Source organism: Pan troglodytes, chromosome 10 (genome assembly GCF_028858775.2).
Source record: "Pan troglodytes isolate AG18354 chromosome 10, NHGRI_mPanTro3-v2.0_pri, whole genome shotgun sequence".
NCBI classification, from domain to species: Eukaryota; Metazoa; Chordata; class Mammalia; order Primates; family Hominidae; genus Pan; species Pan troglodytes.
Window position 1 is genome coordinate 14,331,482 of NC_072408.2, and position 14,117 is coordinate 14,345,598.

Sequence of the window (14,117 nt, forward strand, 5' to 3'; positions counted from 1 at the left end):
CGCTAGCACCAGCATGGGGATCAGAGTCCGTGCTCCTGGATCACTAACTCCACTGTGAAGTCTGCTTGTTCAAGTGGGGAAACTTCTTTACAGATACGTTTCCCTGGTGCAAACCCAGGCCCCAAATGGTGCCTGTGGTTCAGTGGAAAGATCAGTGGACTTGGGCGGTGTGTGGTGGTGCACACCTGTGGTCCCAGCTACTCAGGAGGCTGAGGCATGAGATTACTTGAACCCGGGAGGCAGAGGTTGCAGTGAGCTGAGATGGCACTACTGCACTGCAGCCTGGGCAACAGAGAGAGACTCTGCCAAAAAAAAAAAAAAAAAATCAGTGGACCTGGAAGGAGAAGAATGATTTAAGCCTAGACTCTGGCTTAAGCCTTGATTGTTTCTTTTTCTTTTTCTTTCTTTTCTTTTCTTTTTTCTTTTTCTTTTTTTTGAGATAGGGTCTCACTCTGTCGCCCAGGCTGGAGTGCAGTGGCAAGATCTCATCAGCTCACTGCAACCTCTGCCTCCTGGGCTCAAGTGTTCCTTCCACCTCAGCCTCCTGAGTAGCTGGGACTACAAGCATCTACCACCACACCTGGATAATTTTTGTATTTTTTGTAGAGACGGGGTTTCACTATGTTGCCCAGGCTGATCTCGAACTCCTAAGCTCAAGGGATCCTTCCGCCTCAGCCTCCCAAAGTGCCAGGATTTACAGGCATGAGCCATCATGCCCAGCCTGAGCTTTAGGCATTTTGCAGCATAGAAATGAGGTTATAATATAATGAAATAATATGGGCCAGGTGCGGTGGCTCACGCCTGTAATCCCAGCACTTTGGGAGGCCGAGACGGACAGATCACCTGAAGTCAGGAGTTCAAGACCAGCCTGGCCAATATGAAGAAATCTCGTCTCTACTAAAAATACAAAAATTAGCCAGGTGTGGTGGCATGCGCCCTATAATCCCAGCTACTTGGGAGGCTGAGACAGAGGAATCGCTTGAACCCAGGAGGCAGAGGTTGCAGTGAGCCAAGATCGCACCATTGCACCCTAGCCTGGGCAACAACAGTGAAACTCCATCAAAAAGAAAGAAAGAAAGAAAGAAAGAGAGAGAGAGAGAGAGAGAGAGAGAAAGAAAGAAAGAAAAAGAAAGAAAGAAATGTGGGAAAAATGCTTCATAAACTGGCAAGGGCTATTGATTGTGAGGTGTTGTTATTACTGGTAAAGGTGGGGCTAAATGTGATCCTGGGAGCATGACTCCTGAGCAGCTGTGCTGTTGGTTGGTCTGGCTCAACAGAGTCCTCTAAGGATAGCTTGTCCTGGTGCCTGGATCCTCAAGCCTGATGAGACGGTGGATCTAGGTCCAAGGTGGTCAGATGATCTCACCTACCAAAGTGTGTTTCCCCGATATTGAAGGGAATGAAAGACACAACAAAGAGGAGGACATCTTTTGATAGATGTCCACATTCTACTTTTATTGTGGAATAATTTTGGGCGCATATGTGCCGGATAGTATACTGAGCCCATGTACTTTTAAACTGCTGGATAAAGAACTGTGTGGGTATATATACCTGTTTGTCAGTTCAGTTTGCTTTGTTTTTCATTAAAATAGCATCTATAGGTACTCCATAATCCTGGGGTAGGGCATTGATGGTGTGATCACACCCACAGGTTGGGATTACCTGACCTTCTGTCCTCGACATTTTCCTTGGTGACATCCTACCAGGAAAGGATATGTCCCCCTTCAACTGCTGTGGGGGTTGGGATGCAGAGGCATGACCCCCTTTCTTCCCCTGCCCCTCCCTGACATGAGATGCTCTATGATAGAGGTAGCTGGGGCGGGGAGTGAAACAGAATGTAGGTTTTCGGGGAGGAAGTGTTGGGGTCACATGCTGCTTCTCCTGCTTTCTTACATAGGTGCTTCAGCGAAGAGTCCTGCGTCTCCATCCCTGAAGTGGAGGGCTACGTGGTGGTCCTTCAGCCTGACGCCCCCCAGATCCTGCTGAGTGGCACTGCTCATTTTGCCCGCCCAGCTGTGGACTTTGAGGGAACCGAGGGCGTCCCTTTGTTCCCTGATCTTCAAATCACCTGCTCCATTTCTCACCAGGTGGAGGCCAAAAAGGATGAGAGTTGGCAGGGCACAGGTAAGGACGACTTCGGGGAGTAACACCATCCAGAGAACCAGCCAGTGTCTGGAGTCAGAGTGTGGGAGAACTCCTGGGGCTGGAAGCAGAAAGCGACTCCATCCTGTGTTTGTTTGACTGAACAACTTACCTTTAAGAAGGAGAGCAAGTGGAAAACACGTGGGTGGAAATGAATTGTTGCATAATGATATTCTTGAAAATGATGCTGACTTCCCTCTCCCTGGCCCTGGAAAGGGAGGGAGAGTGGTGATGAGGGCATGGTTGGGTCTCAGAACCTCTGTGGGCCCTTTGGCTCTGACCCAGACCCTACTCTCCTCAACCCAGTGACAGACACACGCATGTCGGATGAGATTGTGCACAACCTGGATGGCTGTGAAATTTCTCTGGTGGGGGATGACCTGGATCCTGAGCGGGAAAGCCTGCTCCTGGACACAACCTCTCTGCAGCAGCGGGGGCTGGAGCTCACCAACACATCAGCCTACCTCACCATTGCTGGTCAGTGGGGCCTGAGGGCCTGTCCTCTGTGTGTGTGTGCCCCTCCCAAAAAGTAAGGGCCTAGGAAGCCCAGAGGGTCCTCCTTCCAGGTCCAGGGATGTGGACAAGTGCCGTTTTGCATTTTCCTAGCCTAGAAGATCCTCTGGCTTTGATTGTCCCTAGGGGAGGCGTGCTGGGTTTAGGCTCCGAATGCTTCTGTCTTCCTGCTCCTCTCCATAGCCTGGCTCACCTCCACTTCTGGTCCCACTCCTGTTTCCATTCAGGCTTCTCGCCTTCCTCTCCTCCTTCGGCTCATCTCTGCCCAGCTTTCTAACCCTCTAGCTGTCTGTTTGTTACCGGTCATCTCTGTTGTTCAGCTCACTCATCTCACGTGCACACCAGAGCTTTACAAGAAGTACTCATCTCTTAGTGAGTAGTGGGAGTGATGATTTGGTAGTTTCCAAAGGAAGCCAGGAGGGAGAATGGAGAAGATGGAGATAATCAGTTCCCTTCTATTTCCACTCCTTTCCAGGGCTCACTGAGGACTTCTGTATTTTCCTCTTTCTCATATTCCCTCCTGCTTGCCGTCTCCCTTTCTGTCTTTATCTCCTTCTTTCCATTCCTCCTCAGAACCTACACAGCAGGAAATGGAGCCTTGATCTCTCCATCCTAGTTAGTCAGAGTGGGCAGGGATGGAGGGGAGCATCTCTCCCTTCGACCTCAGGTCACACTTCTGCGGAGATGGGGCTGACCTGCTCTACAGCTTGTGTGGCGTCAGCTGGTGGGAGTCCAGGAGAGAGGGTCCTGCCCAGGTCCTGCCTCCACTGGCCCCTGCCCTGAGGTGCTTCCTCATCCCCAGGGGTGGAGAGCATCACTGTGTATGAAGAGATCCTGAGGCAGGCTCGTTATCGGCTGCGACACGGAGCTGCCCTCTACACCAGGAAGTTCCGGCTTTCCTGCTCGGAAATGAATGGCCGTTACTCCAGCAATGAATTCATCGTGGAGGTACCCAGAGAGTCTCCTTCCTTCCACAGTTACCCACCCCCAGAAAGGAGCTGAGGTGGCATGGACTCAAAATGTTAGTTGGTGGGCATGGACATGGCAGCGTGGAGGGCTGCTGGACCTTGCAGTGGGTGGAGGAGAAGGAGATGGGGGCAGTAGTTAGGAGATGGGGCTGGGGTCTAGACAAGTGGGGAGGACCTGGGAGAAGCGCGTGTGCCCACGGAGCCCTCCCTCTGCCCAGGTCAATGTCCTGCACAGCATGAACCGGGTTGCCCACCCCAGCCACGTGCTCAGCTCCCAGCAGTTCCTGCACCGTGGTCACCAGCCCCCGCCTGAGATGGCTGGACACAGCCTGGCCAGCTCCCACAGAAACTCTAGTACGTAAGCCTGGTGGGGCTGGGCAGGGAGGGGCAGGTGGCAGGTGAGTGGGTTGGGACAGGTATCCTCCCCCTCCACCTCTGGGAGAGGACAAGGTGGGTGGAGCAATGGGTTCTGTTCCCTGTGGTACCTGCCTTAGTTGACAGCTATGGACCAATCCCTCTCTCCCTTTGGATCATTCACTTTCCCTTGTGAAGAACATGAGCCTTGTGTCATTGTAGGGATGCTTATGCCTGCAGTCATAAAGTCAGTGTGGGTTCAGGCGTGTTTGTTATACCTGATGATGCCTCCTTCCCCAGCCCCAAGCAATATCAAATTAGCCCTGGACCTAGGATCCTCTGTGGTGAAACTATCAACTATTTACTAAGCACCTACTATGTACTAGCACTGTCCTAAGATGATCTAAATGATTTATAGGATAGATCAGTCCCTATCCCCAAGGAGAGAATTGGTACTATTACATGTAAAATTATGTGCTACGTACGCAGTCACAAGAATATTTCTAAAAAATATATGCAAATATGCAAAGCGTTACATTCAGATGGAGTGCTGCCCTTCAAAGCAACCTGGCCGTGGTCCCAGAGGTTCCCGGTCATGGTCTTTTACGAATGGTGCAATTTTATTTTCAACTTTTGTGTTGCGTAATTGTAGAAAAACCAGAAAATATCAAATATTTCTTTTAAAGAAGAAAAATCAGGCCAGGCACAGTGGCTCACGCCTGTAATCCCAACACACTAGGCTGAGTCAGGAGGCTCACTTGAGCCCAGGAGTTTGAGACCAGCCTGGGCAACACAGTGAGACTCTGTCTTTACAAAAAATAAAAAAAATTAGCTGGGCATGGTGGCAGGTGCCTGTAGTCCCAGCTACTTGGGAGGCTGAGGTAGGAGGATCTCTTGGGCCTGTGAGGCCAAGGCTGCAGTGAGCCATGATCACACCACTGCACTCCAGTCTGGGAGACAGAGCAAGGCTCTGTCTTAAAGAAAAAAAAAAAAAAAAAAAGAAAGAAGAAGACGAGGAAAACTCAGCCATAATTCCATCAGAGAGGAAACCACTGATAATATGAGTATTCTGTTCCAGTCTTTTTTCTATGCTTAATTTTTCCTTTTTAGAAAGTTAGGATTAGCCTATTTTGTAACCTGATATTTACACTTCATATTATAAAACAAGTATTTTCCCACATTATTAAAAATTGCAAATGATGCTGATGTTGTTGAAAGTGATTTTTGGAACCCCTTCTTAGAATTGCTTTCAGAGCCAATTTATGAGGTGCATTTATTTTTGTTATTTTTTGGACATAACTTGCTTTTGACCCGGTTCAGTGTTACTCAACTTTATCACCCAGTTTTGCCAAAGTTGGCTCTGGATATAATTTTAAGTTTTTAAACATTAAACCCACTCTCAAAGGCCATAGATCGGTCACCTTTGAAAAGAGTCAAAAGGTTGTGTCACAGGCTTTTGAGAATTGAAGGCAATTCTCAAAGGAGTCCACTAGTGCTTTCTGGGAAGAAATCTGTGGTCTCTGAACACTATGTGAAAGTACAGAACTTATTTCAACATATGTGATGGGTAATAATAATTATAACAAACACAGGGTGCTCTCATCATGTGCCAGGCACTGTGCTCGGGGGATTACGCTTATTAACTCATTTAGCCATCGTAAACAACCAATGAAATGGGTACCAGAATTATCCCCTTTACAGGCAAGGACACAGAGGCACAGAGAGTTCAAGTGCCTTACCCAAGTTCACACAGCTAGAAAGTAAGTGGAACCAGGATTTAAATCCAGGAGGCATGATTCCAGTCTGTGCACTAACCATGGCCCTCACCCCTCTCCCCAGATGTTTGATGCTTTAAAAAAGATTAGTCTTATTACTTTAGAGTTGCATATAATTAGGGGGAGCCCCTGAGGGGCTTCCCAGGGTTTTCTGACTGAGGCCAGCTCCTCTGATGCCCCCAGGGATTCAGTCTGGCTTCCTCTCCTTGTGCAGCGGCCACCACCTACACTGTCTCTTATGTTTTTTTTTTTTTTTTTTTTTCTGGGGCTGGCTCCCTTCTTCCTTGCTGTCCCTGAAAACAACCGCAGAGGCTTTTGGGAGGGGGAGACAGGGTCTTGTTCTGTCGCCTAGGCTGGAGAGCAGTGGTAATCCTGGCTCACTGGAGCCTTGAACTCCTGAGCTCAAGCAATCCTCCTGCCTTAGACCCCTGAGGAGCAGATGCATGCCACTATGCCTGGCTATTTTTAAGACTTTTTATAGAGACAAGGTCTCACTTTGTTGCTCAGGCTGGTCTTGAACTCCGAGGCTCAAGCGGTCATCCTGGCTCAGCTTCCCAGAGTGCTGGGATTACAGGTGTGAGCTGCCGCACTTGGACTTGCAGAGGCCTTTTTCAGTGTTCTACTGTGATTCACTATAGCAAGTAGGTGGAAGTGAGGATTAGCGGGGAATATAAGGCATAACCAAGCTGCAAAGATGAGAGAAGTTTCACATAGTATTTAGTCAATAGAGACATGTTAGCAAGCTAAAGCTATTTATTTCAAATAAACTCTTGAGGCCAGCTGTATATTTTTTTCCTTCTTGTGATTCCATAGCACTTTCTCCGGTTCTTTCATTGGGGATCATTCCACTCAATCTTTTCTGGTTGGATACTAGGTCCTGCTACTCTGATTAGGCTCAAGGTAGATAGGGGTGCTGCCTGGCCTGGTGAGATTCTCGATCCTTACTTTCTTTGGTATAAGGCCCCAGGTGAGAGACTTCTTGTTCTAGGAGCCCAGCACCTTCTCCCCTGAGTGTCCAGCTGCCCTGCATGGGCTGGCCTGGCGGGCAGCGTTTCTCACCCCTCAGCCCCTGGAGGAGTGTCTGTTCACGGCACCCTTTCACCTCCCCTCGGTGAAGCCCAGTCTCCCCATCCTTTGTTCTGAGCTCATGTCCAGGCTGATCAAGCTTCCCTCAGATTTCAGTTGAGAGCAGCAGTTTTCCTTTGCTTCTTCTCTTATTTTGACCTGAATAGGACACAGAGTTCGTAGCTTCCCTGAGGGCACTGGTGATTGGCATGCCTGAGCCGACAGGCCATTCACCGCATAAAACCCTTTCCATATGCCTTTTCTGACTCCGCAAGGTGCTCCCTCCCTTTCACCTACAAATCTCGAGTGGTGTTGCAGAACTGTGGTTTCACAATATCAAACCATTCTAAACATGCAGAAGCAGTGAGAGGTACGATCTCCTCCAGTGGCACAGAGGCCCATTGCTCTAAATCTCCTAAGTGCACTAGAGAAAGAGAGATGAATGTGAACTGGAACCAGGGTAAACTGGAACAGTCAGGGGAGATTTTGTGGCACATGTAGAGTTTGCATTTGGACCTGAACTGTAAAAGGGATTTTTGGATGGGTGTGAGAGAGAATGGGAATTTGAGAACCGGGGGTAGATAGGTGGTTAAGAGTGTTTATGGTTAGAGAGAATAAGGTTGGTTGAGAAGAGCGAGCCGGATGATGAGGGTATTATGTATCTACTCATATCAAATTTTGATGCCTACCAGAATCACCTGGGGAGCTTTAAAAACTCTCGGCACCTAAATTACACCCTAGAATGTCTAGGGGGTGGCAGCCATGTGTCAGTGGTTTTTAAAAATCCCATGTAATCTTTAAAAGTTTGGGAATAATTCTCCTCTTTTGTTTCCTACAAGTATCTGAAGCTTTGCAGAAAGAGTTACAAAGCAATAGGACAAAAAGAAAATGAATGAGGAAGTAAGGAGGAACAGGTAATGATGAAATAAGGATCCAATGAAGCCAGGGAATAAAGTCAGCTCATAACATGCATACTATGAGATGCTATGCAGTTGCTACCACGGGCCAGAATTTTGACCCTGAGCTTCTTCGAAGCTAAAGCAAAAGGAAACCTGAGCAGTTCTGAGAGCCGTGATAGGAGCCAAACGCTATTTCATGAAAAGCCCTGGGAGTGCGGGGGTAGAAAGAAATCTCTCCCGAGGCTCTTTGCAAAGAGAGCACCATGTGGGGCAGTGGACAGGGCTTTCCACTGTCCTCGCAATCCCATGGACCATTTGCTAAGTCACCCCTTAATGTTGGCTCTGGAGGTCATTCAAGGCCAGAATTAACTGCTCAGATCTCATGTAGCAAGAAAAGCTGACGGTACTTCTTAAATTCTTGATTTTTATCTGTAGCTGATTTAAAAATCCTCCCATCTCCCTGGGCTCCTGACTCATCTTAAACTAATTAACCAGACTTGTTTGCTTGTAGATAGAGTGTCTGCATTTTGTCTTTCCTGTGGTCATTTCTTATTGTCCTGGCAATGAACCTGTCATTTCCTTCATTAGGCCAGGAGCTCGGAGGGACACTGCATTGATTAGGGCGCAAACCAGCTTTAGCTCATCATCGTTGTGTGCTTAGAGCAAGTTTACCTGCTTTGGCCTCCACTCTGAGGGTGGGGTCACCACCCCTTCTGGAGCCTGGGCTTAGCCACTGGGCCCATCTGCCAGTGAAGGCACTGCCCCTGGGTCTGGTCTGTTGACATGGAGACCTGAGAGGCACTGTTTCCTGCAGATGGGCAGGAGAGACAGCTCTGTCCCCTCCTCCCTTATCCCCCGTTCCCAGGAAGTTGAGAAATACTGATCCAGCCAGTCCTGTCTTCACCTTGGAACCAGTGTCGAGGGAGTGTGCCCCAGCAGAGTCTGTTCTAATTGGCTAGTGGCCTCAAGTGGGCTGTGGGTCAGGATGGGGACCAACTTGGCAGACAGCCATCAGGGCGGCCTCAGGGAGGTGTGTGGCCTGCCCAGGCAGGGCATTCTCCACACACCTAGTTGGCCCTGGAGTGTGTGGCAGCTGAGTGGGCTGGCTGCTGGGGAGAGGGGCGCTGCAGCAGGGTGTGGGTGTGAGTGTGAGGAGCTCCTGGGCCATGCGCTTCCCTACGCTCTGCTCTGTCTATTGACACATGAGTCTCAGGCTGTAGGTAATTTGCGGACGGGGCTGGAATGTGATGTGTGTATTTTTCTAGGGGCTTGCTTGTGTGACTGCTGGTCTCCGTGTGTGTTTGGGGCACACATACATGGAATAGTCCCTCAGCAACGGGACTGCCCAGGGAGGAGCTGCTGTGTATGCATTGTGGGCAGGGGTGTGCACCCATGTGGGGAGTAGTGACCCAGCTGCCCGTAAGGGCCCTGGGCCTGGAGGTGCGTGTGTGGGGTCTCTACCTCCACCTGCTGTCCCTGGGGCTGCGGGCTTTCCTACTTTTCTTCCTTGTGCTTCTTCGAGAGCTGTGTGTGTGTGTGCAGGAGGCAGGCAGGGCTGTGCTCATGGCGGCTCGCTCTGTGGCCCTCACGGCCCACGTCTGTAGTGTCTATGTCTTCCTTCAGGGGGTTGCCTGGTCTGCCCAGCTGGTGGGGAGCTGGGTGATGCTGCACATATGGCTCTACCGTGCCTTGCTGGAGACCCCCAAACGCGTTCCTTTACTCCCGCAGTGTGAGCAGGCAGCCAGGTGGCTGGTGTGGGCCAGCATGCAGGCTGGCAAAGGCCTGGCTCGGGTGTGGGGTGTGGCAACCTTTGTGCAGCTGTGTGCCCACACGGTCTTCCTGAGCATGTACCTGTGCATGCACATCTGCTTTGCCGCCATCAGCTCTAAGGTCCGTGTGAGAGTGAACGCACCGTTCTGTGTCTCAGTGCCCTTGAAGGTCCATGCCCCTCTGAGCCTGGGCATCAAAGTGGGGCTGCAGGGCCAGAAGCATGGGAGAGCCACGGGGGAGGCAGGTATGCCTCAGGGGGAGATGTTGGGGAAGCAGGAACCCCAGACGTCCAGGAGCCCCAAGCCCACCAGGAGAAGGGAGGTGTCACGGAGTGAGCTCAGTCCAGGTGGGTAAGGGAAGGGGCTGCTCTGTGCCCCTTGGACTTGTCCCCAGCCTCAGGTGCTAGTGCCCTCTTCCTGCAGCCAGCCCAGGCTTGGAGCCTGCATCTCCTCCTGCTCAGCCAAGCCCGTGTGGTGGCCCCTCCTCTCCCTCACTGGGCACTGGCACCTCTTTCCTAGGCTGAGTGGTCTCTGGGGAAGGCACAGGTGGAATGACAGGGGCAGATTCCAGTCCTTGCCCTCTGTCCTCTGCGAATAGGGCTGTTCATGACAGTGTTGGGCAGGGAGGCTTTTTCCTCCTCTGCCCTTGCCTCTCTGTACACCTGCCTCCCTCTGTGTTTGTTCCTTTGCCTTGCAGCAGCTCCCTTCCTCCCCTTTCGTCTCCCGCCCTTCCTGGTGGGCTGTTTCTCTTCTGGCTTCTCCAGGTGTTCCTCTCTTCTCAGCCACTGTGCGTTCTGCCCTGGGAGTCCTTCAGCCCGGGCTGCCTCTTTTCCTACCCAGCCCCCTGTCCAAGTGCCCCCAGGTGTGCCTGGTCACGCTCTGCTCACCCCCGCGCTCTCTCTGCAGTGATACCCAGCGCCGCAACCCTCATCATTGTGGTGTGCGTGGGCTTCCTGGTGCTCATGGTCGTCCTGGGCCTGGTGCGCATCCATTCCCTTCACCGCCGCGTCTCAGGGGCCGGCGGGCCTCCAGGGGCCTCCAGTGACCCCAAGGACCCAGACCTCTTCTGGGATGACTCAGCTCTCACCATCATTGTGAACCCCATGGAGGTGAGAGGCCTGGGGAAGCGGGGTTCTGTAGGGTCAAGACTGTGGAGCACACACGGTGAGGACTCCTGAGGAGGGGCAGGCCTGGGTGGAGGCTGTTCGCAGAGCTGCAGTGAGCAGGAGGGAGAGAGGTTCAGGCAGGGAAGGGGGTACACAGGGGTTAAGGGGACCGAGGGAAGTGTGGCCCCTGAAAGAGAGGCTGGGATGTGTGCAGGCCATTGATCCCTTCTCCTCTCTGTTCCTGCCCTCCAGTCCTACCAGAATCGGCAGTCCTGTGTGACGGGGGCTGTTGGGGGCCAGCAGGAGGATGAGGACAGCAGTGATTCGGAGGTGGCCGATTCCCCCAGCAGCGACGAGAGACGCATCATCGAGACCCCCCCACACCGCTACTAAGGCCTACACCTCTCCCCACGCAGAGGGAGAATTCTGCCCTGGTGAAACAGACACTCCAGACATGGGAGAAGGACTTTCTGGGAACACAGAGACCAAGAGGGAGAGAGGCTTCAGAACCAGTCCTCCTTTCATTTCAAAACCCCAGCGGGCCCTCTGGAGTCCGCCCTGCCCCTCCCCCAGCCCCACCTTCCCTCACCTCTGGGCTGTCATGCTCCTGGTGTGCCCCTTGCACTGGGGCTGGCTGGGTTGGAAAGTGGGCTGGACTTCAGCTCCCTTTCTACCCCCAATGGCAGCTGCCCCCTTAGCACTCACTGTGTTGGGGAGAGGGTGACGATTGCAATGGCTGGGGCTGGGGCTGGGGGTGGGATTGAAGGAAACCCTCTCCTCTCCCCTTCCCTTCTCTCTCCTGTCCATGGGAAGCTTTTCCCCCTCTGCAGGGCTCCCTCAGCTGGACCATCGTCCCTGCTTCTCTTATGATCGCCCCACCTCATTTCCATTTCAGTCTGGGGACCCCGTTTCTCCCTCCTTTCCAACTTCCTTCCTTTCTTGTCCTGTTTCCCTTCCTGCCCTTGCAGTCCTGAGGTCCTGCAGCCCCGGCCCCTCCTCCGTGACCTGGTGTGGTCAGGCTGCGGGGACGGGAGGGGACGTGGGGGCCCCGGGTGTATATATATAATGTATATTTTTTCAATGTTGTCGTGAGTGCAGCCCATGTTCCTGCGTGCAGCTCACGGCCTTGTGTGTATGTGTGTGTGTGTGTGTGTGTGTGAGGCATCGTCATGTCCTGGGGCAGGGGCGGGGGGATGGGTGTGGTGAGGGAGGGGACATATCCTAGGGTTTTCAAATAAAACAATCAGAAAAAAAAAAAAAGCTCTGTGAGGCGCCTCCTGCCTGCCTGGTCCTGTGTGGGTGTGGTGGAGGCTCTGGGGCCTCAGGGGCTGTTTGGGTCTCTGCACAGAGCTGAAGTGAGGTGGGCAGGGCTAGTGATCTTGGGGGCCTGACCAGGTAAGTCCCCAGGATGCCAGATCACCTGGAAAGTAAGCTGGGGGCAGATGGTTCCCACACCTCCCTTCCTTCAGCACCCCCTGGAAAAGTACAGAAGATTCAGGGAATGCTATGGACACCTGGGCAGATGCCCAGTGCCTTGCAGGGGTGCTGCCAACCCCGCCCCACAACTTGGAACATTTTGCCTGTGCACATGGGCTCCCTGCTGGGCGTCCCCAGGGAGAAGGCAGGCAACCCTGCTATTTGTACCAGAGGGATCTGGAGACTGTTCCCAGGCTGACCCTTTCCTGCTAGCCAAGGCTCAGACCCAGGGGGTGTCTGCCTGCCTTGCCCATGTCCTTGTGGCTGCCTCACATGGCTGCTTAGTGGCCTCCGCCCTCTCCATGCTGGCCCAGCCCCTGGCCTGACAGCAGGCAGAGTCTGGCCCTTCCGCAGCCTTTTGGGCCACTAGTTCTCTGACCCAGGTCTTACTTAAGCCCCAGGTGATAAAGGATGATAACCCCAAGGGGTTATTTCAGAAGAGTGAACTGCTGGTGGGAGCATCCCTCTGGTGCTGTCCTGGCCCAGGAAATACCAGGGATCCAAGTCTTAGTTCCTTCCTGCAGCATGACAGGGTAGGGCATCCTTAGGCTCTTCCTGGTTCTCTGCGGCTGCCTGTAGCACAGTTGGGGTGGAGGTGGGTGCTCCGCCTGACGCCCGTTCTGACATCCACCAGGTGCCTTGTCCTTGCCCATGGCCGCAAACTCCCAGTTGTATGTTGATGCCTCCATATTTTTATCTCCCACCTGAATCTCTCTCCTAACTCACATTTGCAACTACCTATTGGCATATCCACCTGCCCTTCCTGTGCCTCAGACTCCACCTTTCCCTGACTTCTCTGTGACCTCTCCCTATCACCTTTCACCCATTCGCCTATGCCAGAAATCTGGGAGTCAGTCTAGATTCCTCCCTCTCCCTCAACCCCATGGCCAAATGGTGATGAAACCCTGTCGTTCTTACCCCTTAAAAATCTCTCCAATAGGTCTTTTGCTTTCTATTCCCCTTACTGCTGCCGCCGCCTTGACCTGTACCCTCTGTGTTTTTGCCTGGTCTGTGGCAAGAGCCTCCCACCTGCCTCCCACCTGCCTCCCACCTGTCCTCCCACCTCTCCTCCCACCTCTCCTCCCACCTGCCTCCCACCTGCCTCCCACCTGTCCTCGTCTCCTATGCCTTGCTCTACTCCACCCCGTCCTCAACTCTGGATCTCAGTGGCCTTTCTCAAGTGCAACTCTGGTTGGACCACTCTCCGGTAGAGCAACTTTCCTACCTCCTGGTCAGGCCTGGGTCAAGTCCTGACGCCTTAGCCCCTTAACCAGGTGGGGCAGGTCCTGCCTTCCTCCTTCTCTGGCCTCTTTGCGGCCACCACCCCTGCACCCCTGTGGTGGGGTCACAGAAATCACATATGCTTCCCACACACACCCTGCTTTCTCGCCTCTGTGTCTGCATGTATTGTTCCCTCTGCCTGGCATGTCCCTTACCCATTGTGTGCCTGGCAGTCTTCTACTATCACTGAAGACCCGGTTCAAGAGTTGCCTCTACCAGGAGTTCTGCTGTGCTCTGGGAGCCCTTATTCACGCCTCCATGATGGTATTGACTACAAAGCTGAGGGACATGTCTGTCTCTCCACAGATTCTCTGTATCTCCAGCAACTTGCATAGGGCCTGGCACACAGTAGGGGCTCAGTCAGTGGTGACTGAGGTGATGTGTGTGGCTCTCAGACTCAGGGAAGACTCACTGGTAGGAAGAGAGAGGAGAGCTCCGTTGGTGGCCCATGGCATGGGAGGTCCAAGGCTGAGCATGGCCAAGCAGACGCCCTGTAGTGGCCTCTCCCGTAGTCTAGGTCTGCCTAGATGCCAAGCTGATGTTGTGGGGTCTGAGGCAATACTGCATAGGAGACCGCCTTGCCTGTCTACCTAGAGTCTTCCAGAGGCTCAAAAGGTCACAGACTTCAGATATCTGAGAGCTTTGGCTCTCAAAGGGGCTTGAGAGTTTTTATTAATAGTTTGTGGTCCTGAATTTCAGTGGGTGAAATTCAGCCCCCTCCTCCTTCTTGTCATCGTCTTAGTCCTCACCTACCCTGTCTCGGAGATGC

General features: G+C 52.6%; 2 protein-coding genes across 3 annotated transcripts in view; both read left to right on the forward strand.

Annotated features, from left to right (window-relative positions):
* CLSTN3 (calsyntenin 3) overlaps positions 1–11,851 on the forward strand; it is a 28,737-nt gene extending 16,886 nt beyond the window's left edge. For both annotated transcript variants that reach the window (XM_016922879.4, XM_016922878.4), the window contains 6 exons: positions 1,898–2,124; positions 2,449–2,619; positions 3,458–3,603; positions 3,842–3,977; positions 10,392–10,594; positions 10,844–11,851. In XM_016922879.4, coding sequence (XP_016778368.2) covers positions 1,898–2,124; positions 2,449–2,619; positions 3,458–3,603; positions 3,842–3,977; positions 10,392–10,594; positions 10,844–10,984 — 1,024 coding nt within the window. In that variant the 3' untranslated portion in view covers positions 10,985–11,851. The remainder of the gene's footprint in view (positions 1–1,897; positions 2,125–2,448; positions 2,620–3,457; positions 3,604–3,841; positions 3,978–10,391; positions 10,595–10,843) is intronic.
* Positions 8,955–9,971, forward strand: LOC104001441 (uncharacterized). The gene has a single exon (XM_063785431.1). The coding sequence runs from the start codon at positions 9,082–9,084 to the stop codon at positions 9,838–9,840; it is 759 nt and encodes a 252-aa protein (XP_063641501.1). The 5' UTR covers positions 8,955–9,081; the 3' UTR covers positions 9,841–9,971.
* Positions 11,852–14,117: the final 2,266 nt, after the last annotated feature.

What these genes read in the sequence shown, in the direction of transcription:
- LOC104001441 (XM_063785431.1), top strand. Translation starts at nt 9,082, where the DNA reads ATGCATTGTGGGCAGGGGTGTGCACCCATGTGGGGAGTAGTGACCCAG.